General features: G+C 42.3%; 1 protein-coding gene across 1 annotated transcript; it reads left to right on the top strand.

The window, feature by feature from the left end:
- The first annotated feature begins 1,979 nt into the window (after nt 1-1,979).
- Nucleotides 1,980-11,349, top strand: LOC133953888 (Na(+)/H(+) exchange regulatory cofactor NHE-RF2-like). The gene is made up of 6 exons (XM_062388043.1): nt 1,980-2,603; nt 2,940-3,254; nt 8,155-8,346; nt 9,406-9,559; nt 9,650-10,203; nt 10,291-11,349. The coding sequence occupies exons 1-6, from the start codon at nt 2,397-2,399 to the stop codon at nt 10,456-10,458; spliced, it is 1,590 nt and encodes a 529-aa protein (XP_062244027.1). The 5' UTR covers nt 1,980-2,396; the 3' UTR covers nt 10,459-11,349.
- Nucleotides 11,350-16,989: the final 5,640 nt, after the last annotated feature.

Raw genomic sequence — 16,989 nt, 5'->3', positions numbered from 1 at the left:
GATTTGATAAGGTCATTCATTTCAGGTTTACCATTGATTGAAAAAGAGAGAGAAATCTGTGGCATTTTTATGAAAGAAAATTCATTCAAGATCTCTAAATAGTTTTCTGCGCGTGCAATTCCTGCGCAATGGGCTTCTGCGCAGGATGTGCGCTCGGAAAATTAAATATTTTATTTTATTTTATTTTTAAATATCTAATGGACAAAGTATTAGATATTGTTCCTGTTGAAGTTCTGCCTACACGACAGCCTGCCAAACTTTAAAAATGACATTAACATTAAGGATTGGATTACCTGCTCATTCCCTTGAGAAACTAAGCACAAATTGCACCTGTATACTTTTTTGTTTGTCTGGTCATGATTCACCTGTGTTTCGATTTTTGTGAAGATCGTCAATGTGAAAGTGTTCAATGGGTCTCGGGGGGCACCTTTGAGCCATTTTACCACGCCCATTGAAAATTCCTCTAGAATACATACATTTTCACCACTTTCTACTTTCTGCAAATTTTGGTAAGAATTTGAGCATACTAAAGCCCTCAAAAAGCCAATTAATTTGGAAGACGAGTCATAGTGTTACATTCAGTTGTGCTTTTGAAAAGTGCCTGCAAATTGTTGGGTTATAAATGATTAAAAATAAAACAAACCAAAAAGACTGCGTGAAATGTGTTTGAGGATCGAATTGTGAAAGTAAAGTTACAAAGCTGGTTTTACCGTAATGAGTCAAACAGCGCGGTTACATTTGAAAAGATTCTCTGAATACAGTCGAGATGGCGAATCTCTCTTTTGAAATGTTAGGGACACAACTGGTGCAACAGTTGTTTCGCCCTAATCAAAATCAGTTAGTTGATGGTTAGGTATAATCCCCCCACAGGAGATGATGTGCTTGTATGTGTGTGTGTGTGTGTGTGTGTGTCCGCGGGGCTTTCTACGCTGTCGGTGCGAACATCCCAGTTATTTTAACATGGGAGAGGAAAGGAGTCGCAACACTTTTCGCTGCGCTTCTACCTCCGGTGCGTCCCGGGGTTAAAGGAGGATGGTGTGATGTTAATGTATTGTTTAACATTGCATGTGTCACGTCATGATAAATCAGTCTCCTGCTGCCACCTCACTAAGGCACTTGAACAGAGCCACCTGAGTGTTGTTAGCTCCACCTGTGTTTATCTCTACAGAGGGTCCGATTACCGGAACATGTCAGAAAGGAACACGGTTAATTCAATTATTAGACTTTTATTTACAGCAGAGTTGACTGAGCCCTCACATTTACATGTACAGTTAACGAGCACGCATGGGAGTGTTGACCATGAAACAGCTTACAGCTTGAGTCAGGCAAAAATGTATTATTTCCCCTTTTGCATGTGGCTATGACGCATTGCTCCAGGGCACATCAGCAGCACTGTTGAGGATTACTGTCTTAACAAGCGTACACATCAGCTGTAAGGCATCAAACTGTCATCTACACAAATATTTGTCCCGGGCTTGTGTCAACTCTCATGAACTGGATACCAGTGATATCTTGTACTTTGCTGTCCTGAATCACACGAGATGCTCCTGTTTCGTGTCTTTCCCTACACGCCCTTCCCTCCACACCACAAAGACCGGGACATTTTATATTTCAGGAGAGATTAAATCTCCTTTTTACGCAACCCTTCCGTTTATCTGATCTCCATGTGAAGGCACGGGGACAGAGAGCGGATCAGGAAGATTTCCGCTCTCAGGTCACAGCCAGTCTGGGTTCACCTCCACCACCTGTGTGTGTGTGTGGGGGGGGCATTACACTGTCCCAACACCTTGGCTGCCCTATGTGCACTCATGTCATCCCCAAACAAACGAACCTTGTCTCCTTTGCGCTATCTCCTCGGACAGGTAATAGGGCGGCTGCGCTGAGTCGTCAGGTGTGAGCTCAGAGAGGAAGGGGGGGGGGGGTGAATGTAGTGGCATCTGCCGTCGACGCCTCCTCACTCACTCTCGCCGGGTCGGACAGGAGGACACCAGCCCGGTTGACGAGGAGTATTAAGTGTTACGTGCGAGGAAAGCTTTCTAATCTCTGATCGCTTGGATTATTGTCCCAATGGACGGGATTTAGCCCCTGTCCGTGGTTTTTGGACACTATTTTACGCACAGCGCACCGCCTTTTCTGCGGTTGTATCCGCGCCCTTAGCATTCCTGCACGATGGATTAAACACTCATTAGTTTTAACCTAGTTTTTGAGTTTCTCTTTGAATCTTTTTTGGATTATTAATGGACTCGCATCATGCTAAATGAAGTGATTTTTTGCTCACTGCAGCGCGCAGCCGTACTTTGGATTAAGAGGCAGAGACTTTCACCAGCTCCTGGACTAAGCGCCCGTCTGTTCCCCTGAGACACTCTGACTTGTTTCCTACCTTGCGACTCGCAGGGATGGAGAGTGAGCTGAGACCCAGGCTCTGTTTCCTCCACAAAGGAGAGGGCGGATACGGTTTTCACCTGCACGGTGAGCGGAATAGAGGCGGACAGTTCATACGCAGAGTGGAGCCCGGCTCCTCGGCTGACCTGGCCGGTCTGAGACCAGGGGACCGGGTGGTGGAGGTGAACGGGGAGAATGTGGAGAAAGAAAATCACCATCAAGTGAGTGATAATATATAGAGATTGGAAAAAAATCACCACAGGTGCAAAGTTGTGTTGGATATGAGCCAGGAGAGCCACATGAACTCTCTGAGCTGCAAACAATGAGTTGTGTACTTGTTAGACCACTTTTTCCTGTGCCTGAGGAGGAGGAGGGGAGCTATTAAAATGGGTCAATGTGCTCCTTGTGTAATGGGAATCACTGGGTGTCTTTGTCACCTCAGACATATGGTATGCACAGGCCAGCTCAGGGTGAACAACATGTTAATACACCACAAATACATAGCATTTTAATATTTCTCAATCCTCCTCTCGGCCACTCTCTCTCCCTCACCGCAGGTGGTGAATCGTATCCGGGAGGTGGACCACCGCACCAGGCTGCTGGTGGTGGACAGGGACACGGACGACTACCTCCTCAGCGAAGGCCTGGCCTGCACCGAGGACCTGGCCGTCGAGATGGGAACCCTCTCCCCGCTGCTCACGCCCACAACCCCTCTTTCCCTTTCTCCCATCCCCAGAGAGTGTTCACCCATGTCCCCCAACCAGACACACTCATTTCATTTCCCTCCTGCTGCAGACTCACCCACTCATGTGATTACGCAAGGCAAGGTCAAGAGATCCTCACTGACATCAAGTACAACAACTGACACAGAGGTAAGGGGGAGATCAACACACAAGACTCTTATATATACTTCGTATATTCGTATATTCAGACGGCTCTTATGGACAACCTGTTTTTATTAGAAGAAAAAGAAGGCAACAGGCCAAAGTTTAAACTTGAAATGGTTTGTCGGGTTATTGTGTTTATATTGTGTGAGACACTGAGCGTACCACTCTTGTACCTAATGTCTGCCGAGCACCAGTCTGGAGCACTTAAGAGAGGGTCTTGTGGCTTCTCATAACAGCTAAGACTGAAAACCCCCAAAACAGGGCAGAAACAGGCCTCTGGAGTTCCAACACAAACGCGGAGAGAGAAAGACGAAAAGAGGAGAAAAACTAAGAAAAAGGGCATAAGACACAAAAGAGGTTAAGAAAAGACAAGTCACGGAACTCGGATTCAAATAACTACGGACTGACTTGAAAGGATTCTGCATTATTCACAATTTTGTAGCTGAATTCCTTTTTTTCCACAAAAATGCTGTAATCACTTGTCCTCCAAAGTGAAGCGGTAAAGTCAAGTAAAAGAAGATTCTGTGGATAATAAATTGAATTAGAGGAGGTTTAAATCAAAAATCTCGGAAAATCTGAATCCACTTTATTACAAGCCACTGATGTCTCTCATAGTTGTGAATATTTAGACTACAAAGACGTCTCATTTCACACAATGAGATTCCACACCATCTGTTGGGTTGTTCCCACCTGACTGTAGACAAAACTCTGCTCGACTGACAATAGGTGTTGTTTAAGGGGCCGGATCTCCACTTTGGGAAAGACAGTGTTAGACTGTGTGCCCAAGTCAGAGGTGTGAACCACAGACTTCACTGAGAATTGATTTTGTCCCTTCACCTCCTCATTGTTTTGTATACAGCACTATAAAGAGACAGATGAAAACCTCAGACGTCTGTTGCTCTTAAGCTCTTATTTTGACAGGCTGCTCGGCTGAGGCAGTGAACAGGGACTGTTTGGATTTGATAGCTCACTGCTTCACCTGAGCTTAAAGGTTTTGGAGGTTCTGAATGTCTGCTTTGAGGAAAGATGGCACACGCAGGAGGGATACGATTTCAAATAACTGCTTTACACATGTTTAGTAATGTATTTGTGTAGTTTATTTTGGACTTCAGGCACCTAATCTCTGCTAGTGCAGGACATCTGCACACCTCTGACTCTGAGAATAGGTGGGGTGATTTTATTTTCAATGCTCTCAAAGCTGTGCACAACAAACTCATTCAAATGCATTGACTTGCCGGTGCGCATGATGCAGCAATATAAACATTTCCGTAAGTGCCCCGTCAGACATCACTATGATATGGGGTTGCATAAATAACCAGGGAACTGGCTGTCAGAGATTGAGCCCAGTGTTTGGGATTCAAACAAAGTGGGACCAGGATCCCAGGGAACCAGCAGCTCCCGTCAAACAGCCATCTGTTTGGCCGAAGGCACGGTAAATACAGGCTGGCCGTCACAACTGTCTCGCACTCTCTTTCTCTCTGTCTCTCTCACTTTTCGGTAAAAGGTTCAGATATAACAACAGCTTGTGCAATGACAGCAGCACCTGTACAACACAGTGCAATCTATTACGTCACAAGTGAGGATCCACATATCAGCCAGAAAGTTGATCTATACAGTAGATGTTTTTTAGTTTTGTTTTTTTATCGCAAGGCTTTCGGACATTGTCTCCATTGAGATACGTGGAAATAAACCTTTACTGGGGGCAGAGTTTTTTTTAAATAATTTCTTCAAAGTGTGTTTTAAGGCATAAATTGTCTCTTAGCCATTAAAATATATCCGACAAAAAAAGGCGGACCAGAAGGATGACAAGGAGCTCTCTCAATCAATTCCGCTCCTGCATTTGAATTCAGAATTTGTATTTTATACCATGTAGGATTGTTTTTTAAGAACCTTAACCCTAAGAAACATTTAATATATAGATCCTTCTTATATTTTGGTGAGGACCTTAAGGTTTCCCATATTAAAATGCCTCTACACTACAATAATTGTGGACCTTTTGTTCACTTTCTATACCTATTGAAATATACTGACAATGGTGCAACTTTTCTATTTGTGAAAAAGTAAGTAAGTACATGCTTTTAAGTATACTTAAGTATTAAACGAGTGTAGCCTCTTCCCTAATGCAGCGTTCTACCACATCTTTAACTGGGCCTATTGCATATTCTGTTTGATGCAAGGATGATGCAGATTCTGTCATATTGATAAAGAACGCTGCAGATGATGCAAATGAAAACACTGTCATGTTGATTAATGGACGAGTCTTGGTCCTGCCTGCTCTGTTTGGATCACTGGACCAATTGTCCTCTCAGTATTGATTACTTAGGAATACCTAAAAAAAAATCTATGTGACCAAGTTACGCAATTCGGTGTAAACATGTAGTGAAGTCGAAAGTACAAATATTTGCTGGTATATGTTGTGGAGTGAAAGTGAAAAGTACCGGAAAATATGTAAACAATCTACGTAAGCAAAGTACAGATACATGACAAATGTACTTAAGTAAATGTACTTCTTTATATGCCACCACACCGATCATATCTTCAAAAATGTCAACACTTTCTAGACCTTAACAATGGGTGTTAAGTGTGTGACTGATTATTTTTGGCCTTTAATTCAGCAGCTCTGATTAGAGAACCAATCATATTAAACCCGGGGTTAGCGGGGACGCCTTGTGCTTCTCATGCAAACAGCACACACTCACATCACAATTTCTTTTCATCTCTCCACCTCTGTGACGTACATCTTGTCTCGGACATTCATCTGCACTGTACATATAAATACAGACCCAAATTCAACGTTGGATGATATTATTATGACAGCAGACACCCATATACAGTAGTGTTACATAACCCCAGTGTTGACTGCTGTCATGGCCACGCAGCAGTCACACGCAGTTAACTTGAACTAATGGAACACACCCACTAACCTCCCTGTGAACATTTGATTTACTTAAAATGATTACTGCCAAGTTTGTGGTATTTAATTATGTTGTTTATAAAACTGTATCGGAAAATTCCACCATTGCCATTCCATTCAAAATGTTGGAAAGAAAAACTTGCAGGCACTGAACTGGGACTACTGACCTATGTTTTCGATTGACATAGATTTCTAACTCAATTAATTGAATAAATGTCTTACTTGCAAATTAGTGAAAAGCAAAAATCGCATGTTGCAATTTTCCAGAGCCCAAGGGTTAATCTTCCAATTTATTATTTTGTCCAGCGAATATTCCAAGCCCTGAAAATGAACTTATTTATAACATTATGAAACAAGATACGCAGTGGAATGGAAACAAGACACTATAAGGAATCTTTGCTTGTGAAAAAACTGATCAATATCACAACATAGAAATACTGTATCTGTAGAAAAAAAGACATCAAATGGATCAGTTTCTTTTCAGGTCAGCATGGCGTTCAGCCTGGGAGTCAATTTGGGCCGATGTGGTAAATATAGTAAACAGGGCAGCCCCTAAGACTGATGTTTAAAAGCAGAAGGAGACATGGTGACCCATCACCACAGCGACCTGACCTGGCACCATGGTGATCTGTTCCATTGCCACAGCTCAACACTCACAGTTAGGGACAACCCATGATGAGCGTGTCTACATGTGCAAGTGTGTGTTTGTGTTTGTGTGCGTTTGTGTTTGTGTGCGTTTGTGTGTGTGTGCACTCTGAATCTTTCTTAATGAAGCAGAAAGTACAGAGACATCTATCAGAGAGCCCTCAGGTCAACTTAGCCATAAAGACACTGCACTAAACTGCGCTGCCATCAGGACACGGACCAATGTGTTGTCCTGGCACGGCACGGCACAAACACACACACACAAACACACAACCAATGTACCTTGAAGTGGAACGGCAGGTTCAGTCAGGCAGGTGAGTCACACAATGTGTCAACTCCTGTCATTAGTCCTTAGACTCAGGATTGGTACTAATGTCTCTCAGGCAGATCCACTTAGCCCACTGGCTCATCCCAGCAGCCACTTTCTCCTGGTTCACAGCCACAGCAGAACATTCTGTTACCACCTTATTCAAAATAAAACAAATGGATATAACTCTTCATAAATTCAGATGAAAAAAAAACTTAATAACAAGTTTTGTCTGTGAAATTTGATCTGTTCGATTTCAATTCAAATGTATTTGTATAGTGCCAAATCATAATCTACCTTATTTCAAGGTACTCTACATAGAATCTTAAGACCTTTAAAATGGATGCGGAAAAATCAAGAGGGCAAAATATAAAAAATATGTGATACAATACCTGTGATACAATACAATACGGTATGATACCAAATCCATGTATCAATCCAACTTTATTTGAATAGCACCTTTAATTTTTAGTTCAGCAGTTAGTTCTGTTCAAGGTGCTTCAAATAAAAATGCTGACTATAACATATTATGAAAAAGGTCTTTAATTTTATAGCAATAATAAAACATAAATAGATAAATACAATAAATGCCTTTTTATAATAACAATAAAAGATATGTATACTATACATAAAAGAAATATAAAATCAAATAAGATGTGTCATGATATGATATACGATCATATTGTTGTAAACGCTTTAACCTGCAAAATCCAACATTGAATCCTTGCAGTAGCTCCTATAGTGTGTATTAGTTTTTACACTGTGTCACAAAGGTGTTAATTAAACTCGACCAATCTAAATTCAAGTCAATCTTCACCTATCAATGCACTGATAATTCAATAATGCTTAAATCACTGTGATGGATTGAGGCAAGCTTCAGGTCTTTATAGTGAGTATTTTATTACCACATTGAAATGAAGGGAGGCTGGAGACTGGTCAGACAAGAAGGGAAAAAAAATCTTCATCTCTCATTATTTGTTCTTGTAAAGAGTTTGTTTTTGTCTTATTTCTCATTACAGCTTAAGTCTGAGCCCTCACCTGAGTTGACAACTGAGCTCTTCCCCCGACTGTGTCACGTCGTGAAGGGGGAGAACGGCTTCGGCTTCAACCTGCACAGCAATAAGAAGAAGCCTGGACAGTTTGTCCGTTCTGTGGACCCTGGTTCACCTGCAGAGAGAGCAGACATCCGGCCCGGAGACAGACTAGTGGAGGTAGTCAACAGATCATTAAGAGTCTTGTTAAATAGGTTACGGGCATATGAAGATTTTATTAGCCAACCAAGAACAGTGGCAGGTCAGGACAGTAGTTATCAGACATTGTCCAAATACAGTTGTGATCAATGGGTCAGACAGATTTGGATTCACACACAAGCAATTCCTTCAAAACGTTCTATACTTTATATTCACATGATCTCCATCAGCAGGATGTAACATGGACATTATCAAATCTACGTTGGGTAAAATAATTATTCCTCATCAAGATACAACCTAAAGGACACACACACACACACACACACACACACACACACACACATTTACAGAATTGTCAGGAAAAACAACGGCACCCCTCCCCGTGTTTAACCGACTTGAGGTGTGATTAGATTAGAGCAGATTAACTCAAGATTAGAATAGGGGGAGAGAGAAGTCTTAATCTAAGAGGGAAAGGGAGAGAAGGGGATAAGCTTGAAACGAGGTGTAGAGGGGGAGATGGTGATTCTGTGTTTTATGACATGTTTACCTGCATGCATGTGTGTCATGGGGGGCGGGGGGGGGGGGGGGACAGTTAACATTGTTGAGGCAGGAAGAGATTTCATGCAAATCAGTCCCCTTCTACTCAAATCGGCTGATTGTTTAGAAAAGACAACTGTGACTCCTGCCTGTCATGTGGTGTCATTGCTACTCCTTAAACTTAGCTATGTCTCCTATTCTCCTCCTATGTCTCTGGTTATGTTTAATCAGTAATATAATAATAGTAAACATGATCTATGCAGTACTTCTCTTAGTAGAGTTACAAAGTGCTTAACAGAGAGGACTTGAAATCCCACTTGCCCGGTGCGTTTAGCAAACAACTAATATTGTAACATTCTCTACGGATGTTCCTGATATATCCTGATCAACGTTTGTACCTAATTTGTTTGAGATATACGGACGAACAACACAATAATATAATGCCTCTGACCACAGGCTGTCGGCAGGGTGGGGGCAGAAAAAAGTGATCAGTTCATTCTCTCCTATCTCGATCCTCTGACGTGTCCTTGTTCTCCGTCTCAGGTGAATGGAGTGAACATCGAGGCTCTGAGGCACTCGGAGGTGGTGGCCCTCATCAGAGCGGGAGGGGAGGAAGTCAACCTCATCATGGTGGACCAGGAGACGGACAGGCTCTTCCACAGACTAGGGATCACGCCCACCACCAGCAAAGTCAAAGGTCACTTTAGAACCCACACACACAGACAGACACTTAGATCTTGCCATACTCTCCTGTCATCCTGGGTAATGCTGTGTCTTCTTTTCTCAGGGGTCTATGTGGACGAGTTGGCCTCAGAAAGTGTCCCACCCACTCCGTCTCCCACCACTGAAGAAAGTGTCCCACCCACTCCGTCCCCCACCACTGAAGAAAGTGTCCCACCCACTCCATCTCCCACCACTGAAGAAAGTGTCCCACCCACTCCATCTCCCACCACTGAAGAAAGTGTCCCACCCACTCCATCTCCCACCACTGAAGAAAGTGTCCCTCCCACTCCGTCTCCCACCACTGAAGAAAGTGTCCCACCCACTCCGTCTCCCACCACTGAAGAAAGTGTCCCTCCCACTCCGTCTCCCACCACTGAAGAAAGTGTCCCACCCACTCCGTCTCCCACCACTGAAGAAAGTGTCCCTCCCACTCCGTCTCCCACCACTGAACTGCCAGGCACGGAAGCACCAATCATCAACGTCAGTTACGTCACGCTGACTGACTCCCCCATCACAACGGTGTCTCTGAAGTCCCGCATCAACGGGAGCTTAGCATCCCAGTCTTCTAGAAGCTCCACCACCCAATCAGAGATCAGCAGCTCAGACATGAGCATCCAGGTGAGAGAGGAGGCGATGTAAGTGTAAGGAATGTGGAGCCGCGGAATGTGTTGTATTAACAAATGTGTGTGTTTGTGCGTGTTGAAGATGCCTGATGAGGACGACAGGCGCGTTTCAGACCCTTTCATGGACAGTGGCCTGCGACTGAGCCCGACAGCTGCCGAGGCAAAGCAAAATGCCCTCGCCGGCCGCAACAAGAAGAGAGCGCCCCCTATGGACTGGAACAAGAGACAAGAGATCTTCAGCAACTTCTGACTCATTGAGGATACAGTGACAAAAACCAGAAGAAGCATGAGCATTGCATCAGGGAGGAACGACATCGCGTTTGCTACCCTAGGTGTAGGAGTAATCATAAGTACAGTACCTAAATCTTGGAGACGCAAATGGAACAATGATCTGAAAAGATCAAAATCAAGTAGTCACCTTTATATAAACTGTGTAACGATTTAGGACCGAAGGAGGTCGGTGGGTCACGTGGAGCGCGATGGCTGAACAGAAATGGGACGGTCTGGTCTACAGCACCAGAGCGGCTGTTGGACATGACGAGAAGTTTTAATGCCTGTTCGGTTTTTTAACATGTGCAATGTTAGCTGTTCAGTTGAGTTGAATACTGATACATTTCTAATAATCAGATGTTTTGATCTTGTTACTTGCTGGTACCATATCCTTTTGAAAAGCAGTTTGCACACTAAGCAAAATGAATCCTGGGATAGGTCGGCCCGAGAAGGATTTGACACAATCGGCCTTCAAATGTAGCCTCTGATGGAGGCCGCCCCTGAATAAGGACACAGCAGTAGTTCTTATAGTGCAATTAATAAGTTCTGTTCTGTGTAAAAAAACATTGTATTTATCTTCTCTAGATATGGTATCTTTCTAAGGACAAGGCAACATGCGGATGTGTCATAAACGTTACAACACGCTGTAACAAACAAGGACATTGATGATCAGCAGACCATCGACTGAGAGACTTGTATATTGAACCGGTGCCTGCTCACGACAGAGTGTTTCTCTTTATTAAAACATATGTGAGAGGCGTGAGGAGTAACATGTGAGTCTACAGCGTGTGTGTTCTCCTGTTTGTGTATCACTCATATTTTCGGCATGTGTCTGGTTTTGGGCCATGTTTACTGTAGAAGTTTTGTCTTTTTCGGTCTTTTTCGGTTTGATATGAGTTTGTCATCCTGCCGTAGTTGTCTCTACATTAACTCCACATCGATCATTTCTTGTAGGTTTTTCAAATTATGTTTGAAATTAAAGTGTGAGAATACCAATGTAAATGCCATGGAAATAATATTGGTCATGAATACGCAGTAAAAAAAATATCTGGGTATTATTACAGAGGTCCACAACTCTTGTTAAATAATAGATTTTTTGGGGCATTCGCCTTTTTGTGATATAGGAACAGATACAATACAGATAGAAACAGGATAAAAACACAGGGACTGAGAGAAAGATACATAAAACATGTAGGCTGTTTAGGTTTGTTTTTGATAGATAATCTTTTAATTACACATTTATTACATAAAAGTACATAAAGTACGTATAAATGTATATTTGGTGTTCCCTCCGATGCTTTACATTTCATAACTGTTAACCCAATTGAAACTATCACTACCTGATAGACATCAAATACCAAAAGTCAAAGAAACTTGATTCCGGATTCACATGCTTGAATTGTGGTGGGAAAGGGAGGGGCTTGTGATGTCTTGCAGAATTGTAACTCAACACGCCTTTAATTGAATAATGATGCCATCACAGGGCATGTAAAAAAAAAACGTAGATAACATTAAAATAAACGTTGGAAGTAGGACACTTATTTAGTCAGGTGATCTGTGCATGTGCATAATCTGGTTTCACAGAACCACTTGTTAGCCCTATGAGAAGCTTTTCATGAATCATGATGTGGGACCTGCCCTGTCAAAGAAAATAATATAGTCTAAGAATCAGGTGTGTATTAGAGTGCAGTTAAGTCAACAGGGCCACCAGGTTCTATTTACATGTGTTCATCATCAGCTGCCATACATCAACAGGAAGATGCCATTCAAGGCCAGAGAGTTTTACTTTGTCATTTTCTGATCTGATCAGTTCGATCTTAGATTTATATCAGAACATATAGTCCTCTTTCAAATGCCGCTGAGGAAATGGCTCTATACCTTTCTCGGGCAGTCAAATCCATGGGGACATGAACAAGACACTGAACAATCACACCTACAGAAAAGGAAAAACAAGTTCATATCAGTTTATACAGAAGCTATTAAACACAGTTGTACACTAGAGGTATCACCCCTGAGTCTGGTGTCATAAATCTTTTATATCTCAAAACAATGGCAGCACTTTGTGGCACTGTTCAGATGCACATTTCCTTTAGCCACAAACAGCTCTCATTCACGTGATGGTGTTTGCTTTAGCTCTCGGAAGACAGGAATGATAAACTAAATGTGAGGATGGAGCTGGTGACACAGACACGAGGAAGAGTGTGCACAGGGATTTCCCTCAACCCCAGCTCCACCCAAAGCTTCAGAGAAAACAATACCATTCCAGCGGATCTTGTTTCCCAAAGGTGATCGGAGGCCACATCCACTGTTTGATTAGGATAATGACAGTGGGCAGTGAAAGGGAAGCTACTCTGAGGATGATGATACTGATATGGCTCAAATCCTTGTGTAGATGACGACGTGAGGACCCTGTGATTCCCCAACACCTGGGGAAACTTGTGCCATTTGACATAATTGAAATATAAGTGACTAATTGAATGAAGATTTCCTTGATGCCCGTTGTCTAAAGAGAACTCAGATGTTTGAGTGCTTTTCTCGGTGATCTGTATGTTTGTGCTAAACTGGGGGGGGGGGGGGGGGGTGGTATTCTGCAGCGTGAGCATGATGTTTAGAAGCAGCTCTCTATATCAGGAGCTTAGCACATTGAATCCAAATAAAGACAGTCGTGCAGCTACAGAGACAGACTCTTCTACTCAGACACCAGCAATGTGCAGTCTTCACTCTGTCAAATACTCTCTCTGTATCATGTTAATGAACATCTTGTATTTCACATGCACGCACATTATTGTACGTCTATGTTTGTGGGAACACTCATCGGTATAATCCATTCCCTGGCCCCTTACCCTAATCTTAACCATCACAACTAAATGCTTGACTCTCCAGGGTCCTAACAACCAACACATGAAACGTCTGTAAATGAGACAACATGCAGACCTTATCCTAACATTACTATAACTTCAAACAGTTTGGATTTTATATTAACCTCATGCACTTACCTCCTTTCTTTTCTTTCTTTTTTTCCATATACTTACCATCTGCCATGTCCCCTAACTCGAACCTTAAACATTGGGGGACATATCAATCTGCGCCGGCGGGTTTTAGGCTAATTCTAACCCAAACCCCGGATGCAACCCTGTGAGGACACTTGGAAAATGAGGACCGGCCAAAATGAACCCCAAAGACAAATTACAATAAAATACAGAAACACACACAGATCATTTCTCAGGCCAGAGTTCCAGTCTTGGTAAAAGCGGCACAGTCTGGTTTCATACATATTCCCAGTGATATTGGTAATGGTTTTTATTCATAAGCTTTTTCTTTTGATGACCACTCATGTGCTTCACAGTAGTTTGCCCATTCACCCATTCCACACACACATTCATACAGCGCATCCATGTGCAGCACTTTCTCTATCACACATCTCTCACTGCTGGCACAGCCATCAGGAGTGTTTTGCCCAAGGACACTTTGGCACAGAATGGGGGAGTATCGGATTCAAACTCTTCTCCCTGAGCCACAGCCGGCCCCAACATCCATTCATTAAACATCTGTTCTACTTATCCTTAGAGGGAGGGAGTATGGAGTAGACCCTAGAACAAGAAGGTCAATAGTCCATCTCAGGGTCGAGATATAGAGACAGAAAACCATCCATGCTCACTTTCACACCTGTACAGGCAATAAAGGAGCTCCACTTTGGACTGTGGGTAAGCCAGGGTACCTGTAAAAAAAATAAGCAAGCACAGGGGAAAGATGCAAACTCTACAGGTTCAAACCCAGAAGCTTCTCACTGTGAGGCCTCAGTGCTAACCACTGCACCATAGTGCCAGCTCCCAACCACCTAACCCTGGAAATAAGAGACAAAGCTGGTAGTGGCAGCTCGGTTATGAATGGAAACAGTTCAGATGTGGGTGGAGGTAATGGATCAGTTTCCGCTGAGCATGTGTAGTTTTTACAGATTTGCAAATGTCAGTGTAGTTCGACTTTCCTGTTTTGGGGGTTTCTGTCCACAAGAAGAGGCCAAACGTAACCAATGAGCATGAAAGCTAAGGTACACCATCAGACTGGCCTTCAGCAAGCACTACTTGATTTAGTCCAATAATTCACACTCCTCTGGGAGTTTTTACACACAAATTGTAAATCATGTAATAGACTGAAAAAACATTTTATTTCCATTCCCACCTTCAAAAAAAAAGGATCACAACTGGTAAAGGTTATTACCAGTAGAACCAGTACCACAAAAAAAAAGGTATCAAAATCTTTCTGCTAAATAGCAACAATATCATGCTCTTTAGTATATAAGCAGAATTTAGAAAAGAAAATATTGTTCCTCTCATTTCATTCCCTCTTTTGTTCCCATCTTTTTTGTAACAACTGAAACCCATTGTCTCCGTTAATCTGTCACTGCTACAGCATCATCCAAAAAAAACGTAAACTTATCTTTCAGATACAGAAACCGTTTATGGAACTTAAAACATCAGTTACCCGCATTAAAAAAAACACGAAACTTAACAAGAAACCAAAGACATTTCGTCATACAAGCTTTGAACTAAGATTGTTGAAATAGGATTGGACCCGGGCTCAGATTGTCCTTGTATTTGAAGTGATTTGTGATTGCTTGATTATCTCCGTGATCACAGTCTAGGTCCAATCAAAGTACAAGTTTCCAAATGTCTACACGCTGGAAAATAATGGCACAGAATCAATGAAAACATCCAGATCCCTGTAGTTAAGTTTACTGACTAACCCTTATTCTATGAATAATCTTAAAATGCTCTTTAGTGCCTTTACTTTACATCATCATGATGTACAAACTGAAAGTTAATATAGCAGCTTGTCTTTACCTATTGGCCATTGTTAAATCCCCCTGGCTATTGCTCTTTGGCAGTGTCCTAGCTTATATTTATGTATTATTCAGCTTTCCCCTTACTGTGTATTGAGGTGGTGTGTTGGTGTGTAAAGGGCGATCGTTATACTCCGACACATACATCAAACACACACCACTGCACACACACACACACGCGAACACACGCACAAACACATTCAGTGAAAACACAGACATAAAGCATGCACACAGCGTCGGCTAGGGCAGGCTACAAACCCTTCCAAGCAAACAAAAGTAATTTGTGCCCCTACTGTGCACACATCAGATAAACACTAAATACCCAAAACATGCTCATAGGCTAAAAAAGGGTTATCATGCACGCATACTCATGCAGGATCTCACACATACACACACACACACAAACAAACAAACGCATTCACACACCCACCTCATCACTATGGCAAGGTTAGTCATTGTAAAAGTGCGGATTAGTCGCAGTTTCACAAAGTTGTTTTTATTTGCCATTTAGTATTGGGATATCTTTGCCAGTCAAAGACACTTAATTTCACAGTGCAACACAGTATGACAAACACTGACATTAGGGTCACGACATATCGTATGGGTGAGGTTAAAAAAATGTCCATACAAAAAAAAGGTAAAATTAAATTAAAAGTGCAAAAAAACAACTGAAACAGTCACTGAAAATAGCATTTTTTGCGTTAATTGTGCGAATTTAAGTTTACTATAGAAACAAAACTCATCAGTAGCAGCAAAAAAAAAAAAGGGAATATGGACCAGTTTTAAAACATTATAAAGAACACAATGGCATTGCTAATCACTGTTTTACTTAAGATATCAATATGGCATCAAATGGATATCAGTACGAATGCAGACATTGACACATACACACTCTTGCAACACACATTCAGACATACACACACTTGGTCACAGTTAACAGGTGCCGAGGACATTGTGGTGGGAGTCAAGTTTTTAAGCTCGGTACCATGATCAAAAACAATACACATTTCACTGTATACACAGAATGCCGGAGTAAGGATTAACAAACTGCACCTGGACACAGACACACACAGACACAGAGGGCCCAAAAGTCTGATCGGAAAGTGGTTTCCAGATTTGTGGGCCCCACTGTACACACGCACACAAACACATACACACAGGGACATACACAGAACACACACACAAATAAAGATGTGTTTATTCTTTCTATGATTTTGTCCCGTCTGGTGAGAAAACAAATGTGTTAGCCCTAATCCTCCCTCTCCTAGAGGAATGGTTTCTGTGAAAGACACTTTCTCTTTTATATTTATGTTTTTCTTCCCCCGCTATCTCTCTCTGTTGATCAGGTAGGAAATGTGACAGGAATATGTCTGACAGACGGATAGCTCTGTGAAGCAGCTCTCTGTTCAAAATGAAGGAAACATAGATGTGGAAAGCGAGAGATTATCTTACAGATCAGTAGAATTCAGTCACTACAGATGAAGTTATTCTTATTGAATCCTATTCCCCGGGGAAAATTAAAGAAATCACCCAGAAATTGAACAGAGTTTAGACACCTATGTGTCTGTCCCCAACTACATGTAGTAGGTCTCAAAAAGTCGAAATAATAGTGCCACCCGCAGTCAGTTCCATGTACTGCATGTGCAAGTGTACTGTATGTTTTGAGTCGGT

The sequence above is a fragment of the Platichthys flesus genome, chromosome 5 (assembly GCF_949316205.1).
Source record: "Platichthys flesus chromosome 5, fPlaFle2.1, whole genome shotgun sequence".
In the NCBI taxonomy this organism is placed as follows: Eukaryota; Metazoa; Chordata; class Actinopteri; order Pleuronectiformes; family Pleuronectidae; genus Platichthys; species Platichthys flesus.
Note: the sequence above shows the minus strand (reverse complement) of the source record. Positions and strands in the feature narration are given on the sequence as shown.

Bases quoted from the DNA above. Each gene is read 5' to 3' on its own strand.
- LOC133953888 (XM_062388043.1), top strand. From the start codon at position 2,397: ATGGAGAGTGAGCTGAGACCCAGGCTCTGTTTCCTCCACAAAGGAGAG. The intron at 8,347-9,405 runs GTAGTCAACAGA...TCTCCGTCTCAG, and splicing joins CCGGAGACAGACTAGTGGAG to GTGAATGGAGTGAACATCGA. The intron at 9,560-9,649 runs GTCACTTTAGAA...TTCTTTTCTCAG, and splicing joins CACCACCAGCAAAGTCAAAG to GGGTCTATGTGGACGAGTTG.